This window comes from Orycteropus afer, unplaced genomic scaffold (assembly GCF_000298275.1).
Source record: "Orycteropus afer afer isolate SDZICR_OR568_19922 unplaced genomic scaffold, OryAfe1.0 scaffold00054, whole genome shotgun sequence".
Taxonomy (NCBI): Eukaryota; Metazoa; Chordata; class Mammalia; order Tubulidentata; family Orycteropodidae; genus Orycteropus; species Orycteropus afer.
In genome coordinates, this window is record NW_006921641.1 from 11922730 (window position 1) to 11945668 (window position 22939).

At 38.9% G+C, this 22939-nt stretch overlaps 3 protein-coding genes across 3 annotated transcripts in view; 1 reads left to right on the forward strand and 2 right to left on the reverse strand.

Annotated features, from left to right (window-relative positions):
• GPN1 (GPN-loop GTPase 1) overlaps positions 1 to 10711 on the reverse strand; it is a 54029-nt gene extending 43318 nt beyond the window's left edge. The window contains exons 1-5 of the mRNA XM_007938900.2: positions 10601 to 10711; positions 9807 to 9900; positions 8360 to 8399; positions 3010 to 3076; positions 2271 to 2308 (exon numbers count right to left, since the gene is read on the reverse strand). Coding sequence (XP_007937091.2) covers positions 2271 to 2308; positions 3010 to 3076; positions 8360 to 8399; positions 9807 to 9900; positions 10601 to 10711 — 350 coding nt within the window. The remainder of the gene's footprint in view (positions 1 to 2270; positions 2309 to 3009; positions 3077 to 8359; positions 8400 to 9806; positions 9901 to 10600) is intronic.
• Positions 10712 to 11056: 345 nt separating this feature from the next.
• On the forward strand, positions 11057 to 12902 carry CCDC121 (coiled-coil domain containing 121). The gene is given in 2 exon segments (XM_007938901.1): positions 11057 to 11385; positions 11966 to 12902. Coding segments are annotated over 2 exon segments (1266 nt in total).
• Positions 12903 to 18793: 5891 nt separating this feature from the next.
• ZNF512 (zinc finger protein 512) overlaps positions 18794 to 22939 on the reverse strand; it is a 31027-nt gene continuing 26881 nt past the window's right edge. The window contains exons 11-12 of the mRNA XM_007938832.2: positions 21958 to 22056; positions 18794 to 19117 (exon numbers count right to left, since the gene is read on the reverse strand). Of these exons, the coding sequence (XP_007937023.2) occupies positions 18794 to 19117; positions 21958 to 22056 (423 nt within the window). The remainder of the gene's footprint in view (positions 19118 to 21957; positions 22057 to 22939) is intronic.

Below are 22939 nucleotides of genomic sequence, written 5' to 3' on the forward strand. Positions count from 1 at the left end.
AAATAGATAACTCATTGGAAGGGCAAAGGAGTAGAATTGATACAATGAAAGACAGAATTAATGAGATTGAAGACAATACCTGAATACTTCTCTGGAAAGGGATCAATCAGAAAAAAAATCAAAACAAAATGAAGAAAGCCTAAGGTTCATGTGGGATACCATCAAAAGAAATAACTTACGTGTCCAGCTGGAGCTAAGAAGAGGCTGACCAAAAAACTTAACAGAAAAAATTAGGGAATGAGATGTCTAAAAGGAGCTACTTTCATAAAAATTAAAAGATTAAAAAAAAATAAGTGTTGGCAAAGGGGAAGAAACTGGAACTTTTATATAGTTTGGTAGTTCTACAAACAGCTAAATATAGAATTATCATAAGAGCTAGCAATTCCATGCCTAAACATATACCCAAGAAAATTGAAAACATACATGCACACAAAAAATTGTACATGAACATTCATAGCAACATTACTTCTAAGAACAGAAAGTAGAAACAATCCAAATGTTCATCAACTGATGAAAGGATAAACACAATGTGGTATATCTATAGAACAGAACATTATTCAACCATAAAAATGAATAAAGCATTGTTCACACTACAACATGAATGAACCTTGAAAACATTTGCTAAGTGAAAGAAGCCAAATACAAAAGGTTATATATTGTATGACTGCATTTATAGGAAATGTCTCAAACAGGCAACCAAAGAGAAAGAAAGTAGATTAGCGGCTGCCAGAGGTTAGGGGGAGAAAGGAATAGGGACTGACCGCTAATGAGTACCAGGTTTCTTTTGAGGGTGATGAAAATGCTCTAGAATTAGACAGTGGTGATCAATGTATTAACTTTGTGAATATACTCAAAACCACTAAATTGTACGTTTTAAAAGGGTGAACTTTATGATATGTGAAATATACTTTAATAAAGTATTACTTTTTTAAAGTATCTCTAGTATGATCCTATTTTTTTAAAAAACACCTTTATCCATCATCTTTCTACCTATGTATATATGCATAGAAATGTGGAATGCTAGTCACTTAATTTAAATGGTAGTTATTTCTAGTAGGAATCAGGGTGACTGTCATTGTTTACATGTAATACACGGCTTGAATTCTTTATAATGAGCGTACATCCTTCTTATATAAACAATGAATTATCTTTCTTTTTTTAAAACAAAAACATTAAGACTTTAACATCAGTTAATTATGAGTAATAAGTATGAATATTATTTTATATTTTGATAAATTTTTAATGAAAAAAATAATTATTCTCTGAATCATGTAAATTATATTCATTTAAACAAGGGGTGGAAAGGTATAAAAGGGGCTTTGATGCCAACAAGCATGGTTTCCCAAGAGAAGGCAGATAGACGACGTCTCAAAATACCTATTAAAAAAAAAAAGTGGGACCAGATGTGCTGGTCCAATAGAGCCTGGTGGAACCACTGAGACTGCCAAGCTGGTCCCAAGCTGCCCTTCAGGTCTGGAATTGAACCCACATCTGTGGCTTCCAGCCAAACAAAAGACAGGCATATGAGTTGAACATATACCTGAGGTAGATACACTCCTTGGAGAGAACAATTATAGGAGAAATGAAGGGCTGTTTATGCACAGGGAGATAGTCAGGAGGCAGGAGTGCATGAAGGGATGGACATAGGGAAGAGGTAACTATCAGGAGGAAGTGGGAAGGGAGCTGTTGCATTGTGGTAAATTATAGTCAATGTCATGAGACAAAGTGTATGTGAACTGCTATATGGAAAATGAATTTGCTCTGTAAACTTTCACCCAAATCACAATAAAAAAAAAAATAAAAATTACATCGTAACATCATTCTGGTTGTTGTTGTTGTTATGTGCCATCGAGTCGGCCCCGACTCATAGCGACCCCTCCTTGGGTTTCCGAGGCAGTATCACTACGGAAGTAGGATTGCCCAACCTTCCTTCCGAGGAGTGGCTGGTGGGTTTGAACCGCCAGCCGTCTGGTTAGCAGGCAAGTGTCTTAGCCACTATGCATCATTCTTAGTGATTAAAAAAAAAACCTATTCAGACATCCTCCCACAAGAAGCCATGGGAATAAAGGAACTGGGGATGGGATAATATTAAATTTAGCTCTACACTCATTACCATCTTAGTAATTTTTTTGCCCATTCTTTTTCACTTCTAATTGCTTCATCTCAATCTCAACCCTTTCAGAATTTGACAGTATCCTAGAATCTTCCCAAAAGCCTAGGAGTGTGTCAATTACAGAATAAAAAATAGGTATTAAACTAAAATCACTCACTTAGACATGTTCTGGGCCTTCTCAATAAACTTCATCACCTAAAAGAAAAAGATGCCAATATAACAAGATCAGATTTCAATGCAAAATCACAGAGCCTTTTCTAAGGTGGCACTCCTCATAGGTACCACTGTGAATCTCTGTGTTCTCAATAGTAGGATGTTAACTAAGAAACTCACAGATCTGTAGAAACACATCCACATCAACCAATACTGTAACAACACCCTGCCCACAGAGCAAGGACCCAAGATGCTGAAGAGCAGATGTGTCACTGTCAAGTCACATCTCTTGGCACTTCTATAAAATGCTAATATCCTGCATCACGGAGTGATATAAGGGCAGTAAATTAATTATTACTCTCAGAGAAGTTCAAAGTATCAGAGAAAATCTAAAGGATGACAAATACTTGTCCCAAGTAAAAATTCCCATCCTCTTTCCATTCCATGCCTGTTGGCCCATCCTATTTCCCTGTCCCTCCATTCCATTCATAGGCAACACAGCAAGCCAACAGATAAGACCCAGGTCTCTTGGTTCTTTGTTTTATTGGCTATCACCACAAATACTAAATGTGAAGCTTCTCACAACATTGATCTTCTCAAAGCCTACTGATTTACCTACCAAAATTCTTCCTTATTTTCTACAATGATGTCCAGGTTTATTGTTCTTCTTTCCCAATGAACCCAAGCAAAGGCATTTAAGAGTCACAAGTTTTTACACAGCCACATCCACAAAAGACACTTACCTGATCAAATCTGGTAGCAAAGAGATTGAGTGAAGTCACTATGCCACCATTGGGCCCAAGACCATATCTAGTCACTAAGTTGAGGATTTAAATGGTTTATAGATTAATTTAAATTATTAACTGATACTTAGGGTTATCACTACTCATACAAACAGCATTATGACGTTATTAGGTGCCACTGAATTGTTTCCAACTCATAGTGATGTTATGTACAGTAGAACAAAACGCTGTTTGTTCCTGTGCCATCCTCACACTCATTGTATATTTACAGTTTCCTGTGGTTATTTGGAAGATGTGTTTTTGGTGATGATATAATTTTCAAGGGAAATTACTTATTTTCACGCATGTTGTAGCACTTGCCATACTATATGTACATTTCCTGCAATTATTCAGGGCTTCTCTTCTGGTTTACGAGCTATAAGTAGTTCTTTTCTGATAAAATTTAATTCATTACAGTAGTTAATTTTCCCATAACACCAATTCCTTTTGTTTTCTTTATTTTTACAGGAAGCTTTAATTCTGCAATTTTGTCCCTTGGTATTGTATTTGTTTGGAGGTACAGTATTGTTATTATCCTAGTTTTGCAGAGCCTGGAATTATTATTTTTTTTCTGAAACATTCCTCTTTTTAAGAAATGGACTCTTTGAAGGATGAAGAAATTTCCATTTTTTCTTCTCTACCCAAAAACGAGGAAGAGTGCAAAAAGGGCATGAGGACGGCATCTTCTGATATCCTCTAACTTCACAAGGAGAAAGAATCACCATCAACAACCCAAGCCTTATTCCTATGAGGCCAGAAACACTGCCACCCTCTACCCTTTTTACCAATCCTGACACCAACCATCCCATGACACTCACTACTTCTCTACTGGGTTCAATAATTCATTGCAATGGCCACATAGAACTCACAGACAATACACACAATTATAGGGTTTTTTAGGGAAGTAACTGGCTACAACTCAGGTTCAGGAATGTCCTCAGGACACAATTCTTTTCAGGACACTCTTCCCTCTGCTATGCTGGCAAGCACACCTCTCTGGCATGCTTCTCAGCCTGGGGTCTACCTTGCTTGGGCAAATGTTACAAAGTTCTTTTAGCTCTACCAACAGGTCCATGGACTGGCAAGCCCATCACTCTGTCTCATGCCTCCTGGACAACTCTTCCAGCCATCTCTCTGCCAAAGAGGTCCAACACAGGGATCTCAGATCCAAGAACCAACTCCACTCCACCTCTGGCTCTTCTCTCTTCATGGCAGTGAGATCCCCTCTTCTGCCTCTAAAAATCCAAACCAAACTCACTGCCGTCGAGTCGCATCCAACTCATAGCGACCCCTCCTTGGGTTTCCAAGGCGGTATCACTAAGGAAGTAGCTTTCCCCAATCTTCTCTATGAGGAGTGGTTGGTGGGTTTGAATCACCAGCCATAGGCATTACGCCACCAGAGCTCCTAGGCACTATACCACCAGAGCTCCTTCTACTTCTGCTGTTGTTATGTGCCATCGAGTCGGACCCGACTCATAGCAACCCCTCCTTGGGTTGCCAAGGCAGTATCACTACGGAAGTAGATTGCCTAACCTTCCTTCCGAGGAGTGACTGGTGGGTTTGAACCGCCAGCCTTCTGGTTAGCAGTCAAGTGCCTTAGGCACTATGCTACCAGACCTCCTCCTTCTACCTCTAGGAGGGCTCATTTTAAGGCCAGCAACATAGTGCAAGTAACCAATCCTCACATTAGAATTCCATACACCTCATTTGCATAGTCCCACCTAGTAATCTGGTGGGAGTCACAAAGACCATGGCTAGAAAAGCCATACCAAGCACCACAAAGAGTCTGAGAAGGAGTGTGACGAAGATACTTCAGGACAGCTTACCCATCTTTTGGAATCTAAAGCTCATTTTATTGGTAAAAACAATGACACTAACATGGTATTAGACAATGATGAAGTGGTCCATGTGGAACAGGAGTTGAACCAGATGATGCCTGTGATGAAAGCAAAGAAAATAAATGTGAATGGTGTGAAGATATTGCCTACTTTGAAAATATAATGACCTTACTTCAGTAATATGGCAAAGTTTACCCAGACTTGACCAATGAAGATACAGAAGTAAATTATTTTTTGTCTATATTTATAGAAGATTTTAGAAATTATAAAGCACCAAACATATCTTTACACAAACCAGGAGCACACAAGATGATACAGAGGGCAGGAGATTAGAATGCCAACTAAAGACTGTCAGCCTACAATTGTAGAGGAAATAAAGACACTCACTGCTGTGCACATACTAATGGGTACACGTCTTGCTGGAGCTCAGACATTATTCATCCAGTGATTCCATCTTGAGTGTTACTTCTATTGCAGAAATTACTACTTCAACAAGATTCAAGACCCTGAACAATAGCATACACTGCAATGACAATTCAAACACCATACCCAAAGGAGAATCTGGCTACAAATGGCTTCACAAATTCTGCCCAATTACAAGCACAAATATTTAGCAAATACTGCAACAACAGCAACCAAGGAAATAACATGATTTATAAACAACATGAGGAGCTCTGGTAGCATAGTGCCTAAGGCACTTGACTGCTAACCAGAAGGCTGGTGGTTCAAACCCACCAGCCACTCCTCAGAAGGAAGGTTGGGCAATCCTACTTCCGTAGTGATACTGCCTCGGAAATCCAAGGAGGGGTCACTATGAGTTGGGGCCGACTCGATGGCAGATAACAACAACAACAACAACACAAACAAAATGAGCTCAGCACAGAAAATTATATGGAACAAATAAACCAGGAACACCACAAAAAACACACGACAAAATGACAGCAACAAATTCATACTTGTCAATTACTGCATTGAATATCATTTTATTAAACGCACCACTCAAGAGATGAGGAGCTGCAGAATAGATAAGAAAACATAACCCCTCAATATGCTATCTACAAGAGAAACACCTTAGAGACAGACAAAAACAGTGTAAAAATCAAAGGTTGGAAAAAAAATATGTCAAACAAATGGCAACCGTAAAAAGAGCAGGAGTGGCAGTATTAATTTCTTATAAAATTATTAACATAAAAACAGCTAGAAAACACAAGGAAGAACATTGTATGATTAAAGGATCAATTGAACAATTAGATATAACCATAATAAATACCTATAGACCCAATGAAAGAGTCTCGAAATACATAAATGAGACTTTAACAGAATTGAAAAGACAAACAGATGACTCCACAGTCATAATAGGAGACTTTAATACACCACTTTCAATCAAAGACAGAACAAATGGAAAGAAACTCAACAAAGATGCAGAAGAGCTAAACAATGCAATCCATCAACTTGATCTTACAGACATTTACAGAGCACTTCAGTCAACACAGCACAATACACATTCTTTTCCAGTACATATGGAACATTCTCCAGGATAGACTATATGTTATGCCATAAAACAAGGCTTAATAAATTTAAAAAACACTGAAATTGTGCAAAGTATCTTCTCAGATCACAATGCTATCAAATTAGAAATGAACAATAGGAAGATCAACAGAAAAAGAGCAAAAACATGGAAACTGAACAACATCCTCCTTAAGAACAACTCTGTAATAGAAGAAATGAAATTAGAAAATTCCTTGAATCAAACAAGAATGAAAACACAACATACCAAAATCTTTGGAACACAGCAAAAGCAGTGCTCAGAGGCCAATTTCTAGTAATAAACGCACACATCAAAAAAGAAGAGCCAAAATCAACACCTTAAACCAACATCTCTACAATTAGAAAAAGAACAGCAAGAAAAGCCTTCAGTCACTAGAAGAAAGGAATTAATGAAGATTCAAGTAAAAATCAATGAAATAAAATAGAAAGACAATAGAAAAAAATCAACAAGACTAGAAGCTGGTTCTTTGAAAAGATTAATAAAATTGACAAACGAATGGCAAATATAACAAAGGAAAAGAGGGAGAGAATACAAATATCACGAATAAGAAACAAACTGGGTGACATCACAATAGAACCAACTGAAATAAAAAAGATAATATTAGGATACTATGAAGAACCATATTCCAAAAAATTTGAAAATCTAGAAGAAATGGACAGATTTCTAGAAACATACTTTTTACGTAAACCAACACAGAATGAGGTGGAAAAGTTGAACAGACCCATAACAAAAGAAGAAACTGAACAGGTCATAAAAAAATTACCAACAAAAAAAAAGCTCCTGGCCCAGACAGTTTCACCAGAGAATTCTACTAAACATTCAGAGAAGAACTAACACTAGTGCTACTCAAACTATTCCAGAACATAGAAGGCATTTGACTGCTAACCAGAAGGCTGGCAGTTCAAACCCACCAGCCACTCCTCGGAAGGAAGATGGGGCAATCTACTTCCATAGTGATACTGCCTCGGAAACCCAAGGAGGGGTCGCTATGAGTTGGGTCCGACTCGACGGCACTTAACAACAACAACAACGCAAGGTGCCTTTATGTGTTACCTCATGTTTTAAAAACTTTCACAAAATAAAATTCCACAATAAAACAATTTTTTTCATGCCTCATCCCATCAGTCCTACCACTGGGCTCCAGTGGAACATACGTGTACCCGGTATTTTATCAAAACTCTTATTTTACCTAACAAAAATTTAAGATGATAATGATTCAGCATGCATTCTACTACTGAAAAAACATGCTATCAACAAAAATTTCATAACAAAAAATAATTCGGTCATGAATTGAGAAGCCCTGGTGGCACAATGGTTAAGTGCTTGGTTACTAACCAAAAGTCAACGGTTCAAACCCTCCAGTGGCTCCTTAGGAGAAAAGGCCACTGCTGGGATCTGCTACCATTAACAATTACAGCCTAGGAAACCCTATGGGGCAGTTTTATTGTTACACAGGGTCACTATGAGTCAGAATCAACTCAATGGTTCACAACTACAACCACCTAGACTTACCTACCAGAAGAGAACACAGTTCACACAGCTAGGCGCTAAGAGTTAATCCTACTAGGCTTACTAATATCTGAGTTCCCCAGTGTGAAGAGGTGGTGGCCAATAAGTGTATCCTCCAAGGTAATGTCACCCTGTGGGACCCAGGATAAGCAGTCAGCTAGCTTTTCATTCGCAATGTTCTCTAATTACACCAGCGTATAGTCTGGAGAGATGGTAAGAAAACTGAAATCCAAGCTATAAGAGTACTTCTGATCATCCACAATACCTAATCTTCCTAATAAAATTACTATAAAAGCAATCAAATGTTTTCTTTCTATTTTGCAAGGAAAGGCAAAAATACTTCAAAGCAATAAAATACACAGCTAGAAACTAGCCAGGGATGAGTCAATATCAAAGTAAATGTGAAAAAGGATACTGTTTCATGACTTCTTTATACTTCACAGTGTCACGAATGTCTGAAGGAAAAAGAAACAAACGAGAATTAATTGGGATTCAACAAATAAGAATATAATCTTAGGCCCTCCACCTATAATGTCCTAAACCAACAAGCCTTTCAAGTTATGTTTCCTCTGAGGAAGAAAATAAGTTTCTTTCCTGGTATCTGAGTTACTTCTCACATTTCTAAATTTTAAGCTTAGAGCACTCAATTGCATTATGGAGCAAGACTGTGAGGGAATGACAAGAAGGACAAAAGATGCCCTGTCAGCAACTTCTCTACAAGTAAGAAATTTAAAGTAGCCTTCATAGCTTCTCTTTAAGATTGTGCTTCTAACAACGTTTCCATCTTGGAAACACTGGCTTCCTTCCTTACAAAGGGTAAGTGCCAAGTAACCCATAGAGAACATTAAGATAGGAACTCCAAAGTTAGAGTGTACATATTGTCTGAAACAATGAGAAAATTTTTATGCAACTTAAATATTTTATCAGTGATCATATGCACAGAAAAAACACAGCTCATTAAAGAAAAAAGTTTATTTCTTACTGATTTCCTACTAGTAACAAAGGCAGTGTAGACATTACTTTTAAAAAAGAAATTAATCTGTCCAATAGTATCTAACTAAATCTACTCACCTGTCTACAGACCTCCCCTATCAAGTATTAGAACTCCAACCGTTAGGTGAGAAGATGAGCATTTTTTTCCCCAAATTCTTTCCAAAATTTTATCTGCTTCTTTAATAGAGTCTCTCCTTCATTACCATGTTTGGAACACAGCAGTTTATTTGGGATTAAGAAGAGACAAGGAAGGATGACTTAGAAATCAAGAAGCCTAGAACTTGTCAAGAATCATGACATTAGATCATATACATTCTTATTATTTTTTGTAGTTATGGACTCCTCCTAGAATTTTATGAAAAATGGGACACTCTCCCCAGAACAATGCACAAATATGCATTTAAACACACATTTTCCCATGTAACTGTGGGAGCTGGAGCAAGATCCTTAAAGATCTGTGAGTCAACTACAGCATAAGAAGCTTTATACTCTCAATTTTAAGAAAAGAAACTAAAAGGAAAAAGTATGGTGGTTATGTATTAGAATCAGCTGAAAGATTTATGGTGTAGAAGTGAAAGGACTAACTTTCTGTCACTTATTTACCCAAATAACAACAGCCTGGCACACTAGGGTCAGAAAGAACAGAGATAAAGGTGAATGGGAAGAAGACAAAAATTTAGGAAAGGGAAGGAACAAAGAAAGTGGGAATAAAGAAGAAATCTGGATAAAGACCAACAGATCCAAGAGAAATCAAAGTAGATCTTGAGAAAAGATGAAAATGAAGGCACTGAAGACTGGAAGGCTAAGGCGTCCCATTCCCTTTCAGGCACTTCACACCAGCTCACACAAGCTCTCCAATGGTCACTCACCAATATTGGCAGGAAAAGGAACTTCATGCACAGCTGGGTCCAGGTTGATCACATAAGGTGGAGAGGCCTGGCTATGCAGGTGTCCGGACAGTCTCTGCGGAGATACCAGGCAGTGGAGGGAGAAGAAAAAGACTATAAAGGGACGAGAACTTCCACTGTTTATTGCCCAGGACTGAAGGCTTTTGCACCTAATCCTCCCTCTAACTGAAATACATATTCCCTATGTTCACCTCGAACATTCATTTTAGTTCAAATGCTACTTTTATCACCCATCTAACAGAGCGTCCTCTAGTACTATCATATATTTATCTGCTTGTTGGGGGGGGGGAGGGTTCGGGGATCTTGTCTCCCCCACTAAAATATTAGCTCCATGAAATGAGGCCCCTTGCCAACCTCATTTTCGCTATATTCTCAGCGTCTGGAACATGGTAGACAAAACAACTAATAATTAATTAACAAATCATCACCGAGAAGTCTGTGCACTAGCAATGTCTTAACTGCTGGAGTTTGCTATAAGCCCCTTCCTTCCAGAAGTTCAAAATTTTATCGGCAAGACAATTCCAGTACAACGTATTAAGCTGTACCAAGTATGCACTGAGCACTGAGGGTACACAGAAGAAAGGCTAAATTAATCCAGGTTAGAGTCCGAGAAGACTTGGCCGAGGAAGGCACCGGAGCTGATGTGAAGTTTCCGAAAGCCACGCGTGGGTACCCTGAACCTCCCAAGACCTCCTTCCCTTTCTATTAGGCCTTTCGTCGCTATAACCTTACTACGCCCGCGCCATATAAGTCACCTGTACAAAAGTGGTTTTTCCGGATCCCGCCATTCCCAACACCAACAGACACACTGGTGGTTGAGGACCCCCTGAAGCCTGTGGCTCAAACGTATCTGAGGGGGCCGACATCTTTCTTCTAGATCCGCCCACCGTACGATAGAGACGCTGCATGGCTAGACAGACTTCCGCGACGCTCTGGGCTGGGAAGGATCATAGAGCCGAATTGTCTGGAAAGTGAAGGACGAAGGGGCGGGGCGGAGCCCCTAAGTCCCTTCTTTGCGTTTTTGTCGGGTGCGGGGGCCAACTAGTGACAGTGGCGAAGTGGTTGCGCTGGGCAACTGAGAAGAGAGCAGAAGGGGAGATGGGAAAGGGGCGTTCACGGTTACAGAGTAAAGCCTGGATATAGTAAAGCCCTATTTCCCTGGTAGGCGAAACGAGACGAGAACCCGAGAGCAGGGCTCCCACAGAAGGAAAATGAGTAGAGTGGGTCTCACTTTCAGCCCCCAAAGAGCGGGGAGCAGAGCCTCAGAAAAACTAGCTGTTTGGGCTTACCCTGCAGCCGAGAAGGTTAAGCAAGTCAGAGAAGGATTGGCTCGGACTGACGCGGCGCGCCACCCCTGGGGTTGCTGGGCCGCGCCGAGACCCGTTAAGCATAAAACCGAGAAATTGCATGAACTTAAAGCAGTTGGACACAGTTCCTCCTCCATGTCGCAGGCCCCGGACCCTAGCGCTTGCTCCTTGGCCATTACCAGTACTGAACCACAGCGTCATCATCACCTTGAGGATGAACGTTTGGATCCCCGGCGCACGTAAGTTGAGGAAAAGTTTGCTCTCGCGGAAGCGCCCTAGGAAACCAGGGAAACGTGAGGAAAAAGCTGAGCTAATTCTATTTTTTCCTGTGACCCACTGTAGCAGCTGTAAGCCATAAGATCTTGGCAGACTCTGCCATTTGTTAGCGGTGTAAACCATGAGCAGCTCACTTAAATCCTGAACCAGTTTTCTCCTTTTTAAAATTGAAAACTATAGTTCCTCATCTTTGCCCCTGTGTTCTCTTGGAACGTGTTGTTGTTGCTGTTAGTTGCCGTGGTGTCGACTCATGGCAACCCCATGTGTGTCAAGAGTAGAACTCCATAGGGTTTTCAAGACTGACCTTTCCAAAGCCAATCTCCAGGCCTTTCTTTCCAAGTGCCTCTATTTGGGTTTGAACCACCCTTTCAGTTAGTACTCCAGCACTTAGCCTTTTGTGTAACCCAGAGACTCTTGGGAACATACTAGGTTCTCAAAAATATTTTCTCATATGAATCAAAGTATAAATGTGTTTTGTTAGTTTCCAGAATGTTCATTAATAACCAATGAGGAATGTATCATTTGTTCTTCCTTCAGGTTTGCTGAGGGCCCTGGACTGCCTCTTCCACCATATCTTAGTCTAATAGATAATCTTTTCAACCCAGAGACGCTAACAAAGGCTGAAATGAAGTTTAAAGAAAAGGCAATGAGGGAAGTGATAGAGCTGAACAATCAAATAAAACGAGCTCAAATACAGCAGGAAACGCTACAGGAGGACAGCAGGCAGCTATGCACTGAAAAGCTACTTGTCCAGGCTGAACACAAATTCATTCTGGAATACCTAACCAAAATAACTGAGGACTATAGAAAGCAACCAGAGAAGCTGTGGAACAACTATGTACAAAAAAGTGGGGAGATTGAACTTCAGAAGCAGGAATCTGTCTCCAGATATGCAAAACAAACTTCAGTGCTTAAAGAAGAGCTCTTGCAGAAAGAAAAGACCCAAACCCTTTTGAAGAACCAGTTGAAGGCAATGAAGGACATTTTAATATTGAAGGAAAAACAGGAGACAGAAGTGCAGACATTGCAGAAGGAGAAAAAGAAAATCCAAGATGAGACAGCTGCAAAAGCACAGGAAGTACAAGCCCAGTTACTCCAGGAAAAAGCATTTTTGGAGAAACAACTGAGTGAGCCAGACATAAGCCAGTTAGGAAAGAGAAAAAGAAGGGAGCTTAAGAAGAGGAGCCAGGCCTTAGAGTTGGCAGCAAAGCAGTATACTCTTGAGTTCTATCATGGTATCAACCGAGAGAACCAACAGTTACAGAAGGATCTAAAGCACCTAGTTAAACAATCCCAGGAGTTGGTGGCTTGTGAAAGCCAGTTAAAAAACAGGAAACAGCAACTGCAGCAGGAACAGTGGTATCTAGAAGGCATAATCCGGGGAAGGCAACGAATACAAGGAAAGTAACAGGATGTTCCAAAGACCACCCTTAACCCTCCCCTAGGCACCAAATCAAGGATTAAATCCAAATAATTCATAAAGGAACACATATTTAAGTGTTGAGCAAGCACTCTTAGGTGTGCTGCATAAACCCAGTTAGGAAGGCTTGGGAATCTCAGATTGCTGTTTGTAGGTGTAAAGGATTGGGTGCTTTTTCCCTGAAAGTACTGTGACTGGCTTTCCTGAACCAGTTACTCTTCTAATTAGATCTTGCTAATAAATGTTCCACATAACTCCACAGTTAGCATAATATATAACCTAAACATAATACCTAACCACTTGCCCAATATCTCATACTTAAAGAAAGGCAAGTGTTTTTAAGCTCTTTTTAGTTTTATGTCAGTGACCAGGTTGATCCTTCTACAGTATTTTCATGAAGTGAAAAGTATTTTGGTAAACAGCAAGTCCAACAAGTATTAGGTAAAATAACCTTTGTGCTAATGCTAAGCCCCTACAGTTTTAGCTTTGAATAAATTGAGAAGCTGAAAAAGGATGAACATTTTAAAAATGTTTTCTAAGAGGCAACACCTAGCACATCAGTAACAATTAAATGCTTCTGCTTAAGAAAACACATCAAAAGTTTGAAAATGTTTGTACGCTTTTTAAGAGTCGTGTGCCATTGTTACCCTGTTTCCCTAGCAGCATTCTAAATTCTGTGACAAGTAATATTACATTATTTTGGATTTAGGTCATTTACTGTATTTTCTTACTACATGTACACGATGTTGTTGTTATGTGCCGTCGAGTCGGGCCCTTGGGTTTCCGAGGCAGTATCACTATGGAAGTAAATTGCCCCATCTTCCTTCCAAGGAGTGGCTGGTGGGTTTGAACCGTCAGCCTTCTGGTTAACAGGCAAGTGCCTTAGCCACTATGCTACCAGAGCTCCATGAAATGCCTTTTATAATTAACATGTGCCATATGTTTGTCCATTTTATAGAACTGAGAATAGTACTTTAGTATAGATTTTAGCATGGTTGTATTTTTTGCGTTTATGACATTTGTTTAGACCAGTGAGTTGCTTAATGTTGAATTCTAGTTCAAAAATATAACATATTTATTTATAATATTTTAAACATTTATTATTATATATTGTAATTATAATATATAATATTTTAACATTGCTCTTCTATGGAAAAATATAAACTTTTATGTTTTTCAGAAATTGTTAATGATGAAACATTTCAAAATTTTCTTGAATTTTGTTTCATCCATTTCATGAATTAATCTTAGATTTAAAACAAAGTATCCTTCCTCCAAATGCCTGTAACTTCTAGCTTTAATAGTTTTTCCTGATAAATATAGGATTTTTTTGTTATTAAACAATAAAGATCTATTTAGGATTATATTTTAACTGTTCCAGTGTACTTTATACTTTATCACACTTCTCTCATTTCTTCATGTCTAGTGTCAAATACTAAAATGGCAGGAACTGTCAATGTTGTTAGGTGCAGTTGACATCATGCATACCCTGACCATAGTTATTTGTGAGCTAGAAATAGACTGAACTTGAAAAGCACAGTATACAACCCAAGTTTGAGGCCCTATTCTCTGTGAATACAAAAACAGCAGGAAAATATAGTGCCTAAGGTACTTTACTGCTAACCAGGAGGCTGGTGGTTCAAACCTACCAGCCACTCCTCGGAAGGAAGGTTGGGCAATCTACTTCTGTAGTGATACCACCTTGGAAACCCAAGGAGGGGTCGCTGAGTCAGGTCCAACTCGATGGCACATAACAAGGCTGACCAAGAGTCAGAAAGTAGGAGGGATCTTAAGACTCTTGAATCTTTGGTAGACTCTTATTATTCTGTTGTTAATTCCCCTCCTGCCATTACTTCCTGATTATCTCATTCAGGAATGGGGAACTTCCATTTTCATCTCAAGTTTATTTTTACTTATCGTCCCAGTTAAAGGATCTGGTGGATCAATTATGGCTGTTCCTTTCAGAGTGAACATTCTAAAAGCTGAAAGATTTTAAAAAAGGGTGAATCATATCTGAAATCCATACCCCCAAGTGAGTAGGGGGGGCCAACTCAAGTTCTCGGAACCTTTTTTGTCTACTTTGCTATAAAGAAAATTGAACAGGGTGATGTTACAGAAAGTGACTTTGGTTGGAAAAAGACCTCTGAGAGAAAATGTAGTCTGAGACCTGAATAAACTGGAAACTGGAAGAAACTGTTCTAGGCAGAGCAGTGAGTACAAAAGTTCTAAAGTAATAAATTAGCTTGGTATATTCAAAGCTTGGAATCTTGGCCAGTGTGGCTAAAGTATAGTTAGGGAATGGGTAGAGTAGATAAATGGGACTAGTTAGGTAAGGTTGGGGAAATCTACTTCTGTAGTGATACCTCCTTGGAAACCCAAGGAAGGGTCGCTATGAGTCAGATCCAACACAACTTTTTTTTTTAAACACTGGCAAGCAGGCCTGGATGGCCAACATAAAGGGTTTTTCGAATTCTATAAGCAATGGGAAACCATTAGGCTTTTAGCAAGCAAATGAGGTCTGATTTTTTTAAAGACACTGGCTGCTCTGTGGATAGTGTGTCCTAGTCAGTATACAGTAAGTAGGACACCAATTAGGAAGCCATTGCTGTAGTCTAGACATGAGGGGATGATGGTTTGGATTGGGGTGGCAGAGGAAAGGAGTGAACAGATTAGGGATTTATTTGGTAGTGGACAGAACCTGCTAATGGATTCACTTTGAGAAGTAAGAAGAAATCAAGGAAAACTACATTCTTGGCCCCAGCATCTGAACAGTGGGTACAGTCTGCTGAAGTGGGGAAGACATGAGGAAAAACAGATTATAAAGTGAGGGAAATCAAAGATTAAGATAAAACAAGTGAAATTTACAGTGCTCCTTTTAAGAAGTTGACCAGAATATATTTTTCTTTGATGTGTATGTGAATTGCTTTCTAAAATGAAATATTTCAGACATAGAGAAAAGTTTAACAAGCTCACTACTACCTTAAGAAATAATGACAAATGCAGGTGAAATCCCTCCTGAATCCCAGAAGCAATATATTAAATTTAGTGTTTATCACTCTTACGCATGTTTTCATGCTTTTACTTTACATACATGTATCTATAAACAATGTTACTGCATGTCTTAAAACCTTATATAAATGGTACCCTTGATGTATTTGGCAACTTGCTTTTCCAGACATTATTTGTGAGATTTATACCTGATGATCCAAGACACCCTCATTAATTTTATAGCCATATACTATTCCGCTGTATGACTTATGTCACAATTTATCCATTCTCCTGGTGGACAATTGGGTTGTGTATTAGAGTAGGCGAAACTGCTGTGACAGACCAACAACATAACTTAAAAAAATTTATTTCTTGCTCACATGAAAGTCATGTAACAGTCTAAGATGGAGGCAAACAGCTCCTTCACAGGGTGATTTAGAGTCCATTTTGTGCTCTGCAATCCCTGAGGATCTCGTAATCATCTGCATCTTACAGGAGGAAGGGGAAAGCAAGCGTGGAGGGACACCTGCTCTCTTAAAAGTTCCAGCCAGGAAGTGACACACATTAATTTCACTCACATTCTACTAGAGAGAAGTTAGCTATTCCACCTCACCCACATGAGAAGGGAAGAGTGCTGGGAAGAGCACTAAGAGTTTTGCATTTGTCCCACAATCCTACTACTTTGCAAGATGAAAGATTTTGGTAGACAGCGAGTGATTTCTACACTACAGGGTGTTTCCAGCATCATCTATAAATGGCACTGTGATAATCATTCTTGTTTATGTCTCCTGATACATCTCAGCAAGAAGAGAGTCTCTTTTTTTACCTAGGAGTGGAATGGCTGAGTCTTAGAGAACATATTCAACTTTGCTATGTACTTTTTGTTTTCAGTGACTGTAGCAACTTACACTTTTCCAAACCATGTATGAAAGTTCTTGCTCCACAACCTAGCTACACTTGATATTTCGGACTTATTATATGTTGTCCTAATTTTTATTTTTTAAAAGAAACTTAAAAAACTATATTGTGATTAAGATTGTCATATCTCCTATGCTGATCCCTGGCCTCAGGAAGGAAAATGAAAGGAGTGCCTAGAAGGGCTCTGAATAGGATTGGGCAACTTTCCTATACTGACTCATTTTAATCTCAAGTTATTCATTTTAACCAGCACGCAGAATCTAAGAGCTGAAGAATTACTGAGACAACTGCATTCAGAACTTACTTCAAACTCATATCCATCCCCAACCATCTTCTTACCCCCATATACTACGTCAGCAAGGAGTTAAGTGGCAGGCCAGAGTCAATGAACAACTGGAAACAGCATTCTAACCAAGAGTCATTTATTTCTTTTGTCATTGCCAAACATTCCCCAATTCATTCTTACCAGAAATTAACATAGCTTCATTTCTCCTCCCTGGCAACCCTTATCTACTGAAAAGGCTTTAAGGGCACAATTGCCAATGAAAATATACCAGGTACTTCACTTGTTTCAAAACTACCTATTCTGGCAGCATCCAAATCAGGTTTCAATGCTCCCTAATTTGAAAGTGGTCTTCACAAAAGCCCACATTTTAAAGCTATATGGAGGAGCACAAAGAATAACAGAGAGTTAAAGAGTGATAACAGCCTTTCAGACTTTGAAAAGGTAGTTACATGTCCATATCAGGGTTAAGGGTCCCTAATTTTTTATGCGGCATACCACAAAAATAGGCAAGAATACATAAGACCAATATTTATGGAAAAAGGGAAGAGAATCCAGAAACATAACAAGAAAGCTGCTATAACCAATACCCCAGAGAAAGCGAGCATCAAAGAGAAAAAGCCCATTAGACAAGAGCAGGTAGGCATGAGGTACAGAAAAAAAGTTTTTCTTTTCATCTCCAGATAAGTGTCTATATCTGGTATTCAAAGTATCAGGACATAAAGTGGACAGAACTTCATGGAAGGACAATATTCTCAGAAATTTTCCGACAAGAGAAATGGCTGAGTTTGAGGAGGACTCTTGGGGTTTAGATTAGCAAGTGAGGTAAAGCCGAGGGGAAAAGAAATGTGCACCTTGTCTGCCAATATTAGGATATTACCAGGAGCACTATGCCAAAACATCAGGGACAATGTGACAGTTACCAATCCTGAACATCAAGGGAGCAGAAGCAAACCTCAGGATGGCACTAATAGCACATGAGACCATAGCCCCAAGAGAGCTGGGACAGAATTTATTGCTGCTTCTACTTTCTTCTTTCCAGTCATTTTATTGTTTACTCCTAAGCCTGATTTTCATGGCTGTGGGTCTAGTTAGTCACTGCTACTTGATATAAACAAGACATTTCCCAATATGAACAGAGTAGGGAGGTTCTACCTTTTTCATCTCCTAAATCCATTTTCTTACTTTCACTCCTAAAACTGTATTGCATTGTTTGTTAAAACCATTAACAAACTGACTCCATAAAATTTTGTTTCCCAAGGAGACAGGGTAACCCTATTACATAAATGACAACAGTTCTAGTTCTAGGCTTATTATATCACAAATACAAAATGATAAATCAGTTATGGTTTTAAAACTTAGTTTGGAATTGTTTTATAAGCTAGATGATGGAGCTACTAAATCAATGGAGTTTCCAAGAACATTCTACACCCCAGGAAAGAAAGGACACCAAACAGGCTTCTTAGTTTTATACAGGGCAAGAAAGGCCTATAGTTGGCCTTAAGAGAGCAAGATATCTCTTTGGGCAAGGTATGAGTCAGTAAAACAAGAAGACTCCATTAAGGAATAGCAGGAAAACCTACCATAAGGGGGAGGAAGTGAGTAAGTAGGGAAAACAGGGAAATTTACATAGGAGGAAAAAGCTGAGAAAGTCACAAACAGATGAAAAAGTACATTTCTCTTGCTCAGCCCCCATGACTCAATCCTCCCAGCACAGGTCCCTGTGACAACAGCATCACATCCACTCTAGGAGCACTCACACTGCCTGCCTGTATTTCCTCCCTCGTCTACGATTAGTCTTTGGGGGCTTTACTTTCTGGAAATGTGCTGGTACTGGCTCCTGCTCTGGTTCCTTACAGGAGGTCGACACTACCAGTTCCTCATTACTCCGCCTCTGCTCCTTCCCTACTCTAAGACTCAGCTCTGTCTCAGCATGCTCAGGGTCAGATTGCTGCCGCCTTCTTAGAGACCTTCTGCTCCTGTGCTGCTGCCTCCGCTTTTCTTCTTCCTGCTGCCGCTGCTTTATCTTCATCAGCTTTTCAAAGCTTTTGGTTGTTGATGGGTTTACAATGAACCAGTCCTAAAGGCAAAACAGAAAAATCATTCAAAGATACAATGTAGCACATGAAGAAGGAAGAATAAAAAGGCACGATTAAGAGACAATACAATAAGGAGGAAACTGTATGGAACCAGAGCTTTGGTGTTTGTATTTTAAGTTGAAGAACTTCAAGACACAGCAGTCATTCATTATAAATAATAATCCATATAATCCAATTATGAAGTATTCTTACCAAAAAATTAAAAAAGAACTCAAATTTAATCAAGTGCTAAGTCTTCTAGACTAGTTAGAACTAGTAATTTACAGGAAATGCCTAAGGTAGGGGAAGACCACCACAAGGATGCAATCAGCAAAATCCAGAATGTAGGCAATTATATTTGACAAATGACCCGGTTTCTTCAACAAATAAATGGCAAAGGGAGACCACAAAAAAAAAAAAAAAAAAAAGAAAGCAAAACTTCTGGACCTGCATTGTCCAGTGAGGTAGCCACTAGCGGTTGATGAGCTCTTGAAATGTAGCTAACCCAAACTGAGGTACGCTTTCAGTGTGAAACACACATCATATTTCAGAGACTTACTACAGGAAAAAATGTAAACTATATCAATAATTTTTATTGATTATATGTTAAAAAGATACTATTTTGGATATATTGGGTTAAATAGAACATATTAAAATTAATTTCACCTGTTTCACTTATACTTTTTATAATGTAGCTACCAGAAATTTTTTAATTACATACATGGCTCACATTGCACTTCCATTAGATAGTTCTGTACTAGATTAAAACAGACAAATACAGTATGTGCACTTTTTTCAGATCCTGATTTGAACAAGCCAACCCTGAAAAAAAAACCATGAGACAATCAGGGAAATTTAAATACTGACTAGCTATATGATGATATTAGAGAATCTATGCTATTTTAGTTGTGATGATAGTTGTAGTTATATGGTTTTAAAAACCCTTATTTTTTATTGCTATATACTAAAATATTTCAGCTGCACTGTTATCTGGGATGTGCTTTAAATCAGACTTTAAGGGAGACGAAAAGGGAATGGATTTATAAAAAATAAGACTGGCCATATACGGGTGACTGTTGAAGCTGCCTGGCAGGTATATTCGGTTCATTACACTAGTCTATCCATTATCGTTCATCTAAAATATTCCATAACTTTGAAAAAAGGAGAAACAGTAGTATGAGAAAATTTAAGGCAGGATGAAAATGTTTGATGACAACCTAAAATTTATAAATCAAGGCACAAATCACTACACAAAATGAGTGAAATGAAGATCTTTATTGATTCCAATTCTTTTAGGAAGAAACTGGGGAAATAAGTCAACTCTATGAAGGCCAAATTTTATCAGGAGATAATTATCTTCCTGAGGCATAAACAGGTTCACTCTATAGAGAAGATATGACCACATTCCAAAGACATTTGATTCTGGAACTGGATTCCCAAGCTTAAACTAGTAAAGCGATGTTATTGTTGTTATGTGCCATCGAGTCAGACCCAACTCATGAGACCCCTCCTTGGGTTTCCGAGGCAGTATCACTACGGAAGTAGATTGCCCCATTTTCCTTCCGAGAAGTGGCTGATGGGTTTTAACCAGCAGCCTTCTGGTTAGGAGTCAAGTGCCTTAGGCACTACACTACCAGAGCTCCCAGTAAAGCGATAGAAACCATATTTGAAGAAACTAATTAAAGCCCACTTTGTTAAGAACTATTAAACCTGAAGGCAGGAAACAGCTAAAGGTACTCACTGCATTTTTCTGTATGGCAATGTACAGTTTCTATAAGTAAGATATTCTAAGATAATGCACACTCTTAATCCTTGAGTTTTGTTACATAAATAAGGCTATTTAATGATATAGTAAGCAATTTCTCTGTGCACCTATACTATTAAAAATTCCCCCAAGAGAAAAATCTTAACCTCCTGAACTTTAAATCATTTTACATGGTATGTTTTCTTATTCTGAAAATTTACAAACCTTCAGAAAAGTTGCAATAGTTCAATGAACATCCATATATCCTTCACCTGGATTTACCATTCCTAATCTCTTTCTGGGAGCTCTGGTAGCATAGTGGCTAAAGCACTTGACTGCTAACCAGAAGGCTGGCGGTTCAAACCCACCAGCCACTCCTCAGAAGGAAGGTTGGGCAATCTTACTTCCGTAGTGATACTGCCTCGGAAACCCAAGGGGGGTCGCTATAAGTCGGGGCCAACTCGAGGGCAAATAACAACAACAACAACAATCTCTTTCTTCCTTCTTTTGCTGAACTGTTTGCAAGTTAGTTGCAAACATCATCATACTTCATCCCTAAATATTTCAGCATATCCCTAATACTTCAGCAGGTATATAGCTAAGAACAAAGACAGTCTCCTACGTAACTACAATAAAATTAATCACATTGACACAGTACTGTTACTTAATATAGTCAGTCTTCAAATTTCCCCAACTATCTCAATAATATTCTTTATGGCTGTTTTTATGCAGTATTTTATATAGCACTAAAAACAGGCTGCTGGAGGATCTTAGGGTACCAGGAAACTTAGAAGTACAGAGATCACTGAGAAATAAGGATCCCTAAGACAGAAGTTCAACCTGGTTCCCAAATGCCTGATTTCACTGGATTTGATAGAACTGTAAGAGCTCCAGGATACTCAGACTCACATTTCAAATGCTTTCACAGAAAAATACAACTAAGCGTCTAATTTCAGAGATCATTTTAACTACCAGTGTCTCTTGTAACTGTTTTAGAGTTATACTATCGCATAAAAACAGGGACAAAATCAACTACCTGTAGCTTACATACAGGATCCATAGAATAATGCAAACAATATGGAAAAACAGGGACCTCACCTCAGCATGAACAGAGTTGATGTGATATTTGACACCACTCTCTGACACAAATTCTTTCTGGCACAGAAGACATTTGTATTTTCCAGCCACAAAGTTTCCCTGTTTCCAAGAAAAAGAAAAAAAAGGGAACTGTTGATTCATACAGGGACACATACCTGTGTTATGTATAAGAACTGTTAAGAGATAAAAAAAAAAAAAGGGGGATCTACATAAGCAAAAGAAAGAAGGAAAAAGATCCCAAACTACAATATTTAAGGAACCAAACTAGGACTGACTTTCACCAACAGAAACCTATTCTAATGTATTTCTGTATCAAACACTCACCCCAACTGTCAACACATCTGAAGCTCTGCTTCTATTATATAACACCAGATATTCCTACCTTCCCTCCCATGTCTCTTTCACTTCACTGCCCAATTCTCTTGGTTCTTCTCAAGAGATTCAGAAACTGACTGTAAAAACTCAGAAAATAGGATCAAGATGACAAACTCCTAAGCATTCCTAGACATGTTGCCAGATTCCCTTGTTGCCCTGAACTGAGACTTCTCTCTCCTATGAGCCTTCAAGTTTCCATGGTGCTCATTTTATACAAGGAGGTATTTCTGAATGGGTTTGGAAAGTGACAGCAATCCCCATTGCTGATGGGTTATAGGAAACCTGGGTCAACATGGAAAAGATTAAGTGTAGTGAATGGCTGATATTCTATCCCACCTGCCATCCCCAGAGGTTGGTATTGCTTTGATTTGAGTTTAGGAGACCTTTAACAATTCAAATAAGCACATGGAAGTTGATTCTACGTTTTAGGTCCAATAATATAGGGCGGGCGGGCTCAGTGTGAGACAGGCTCAGGTGGAAGGACCTAAATCCCTGATAGGGACTCAGAAGTAATGTATATTTCTCCAAATTCCTTCAATTTATATATGACTTATGGATATGACAGCCTTTTCTGAGTTTGGAAATGCCTGGCATCCCACCCAATAGT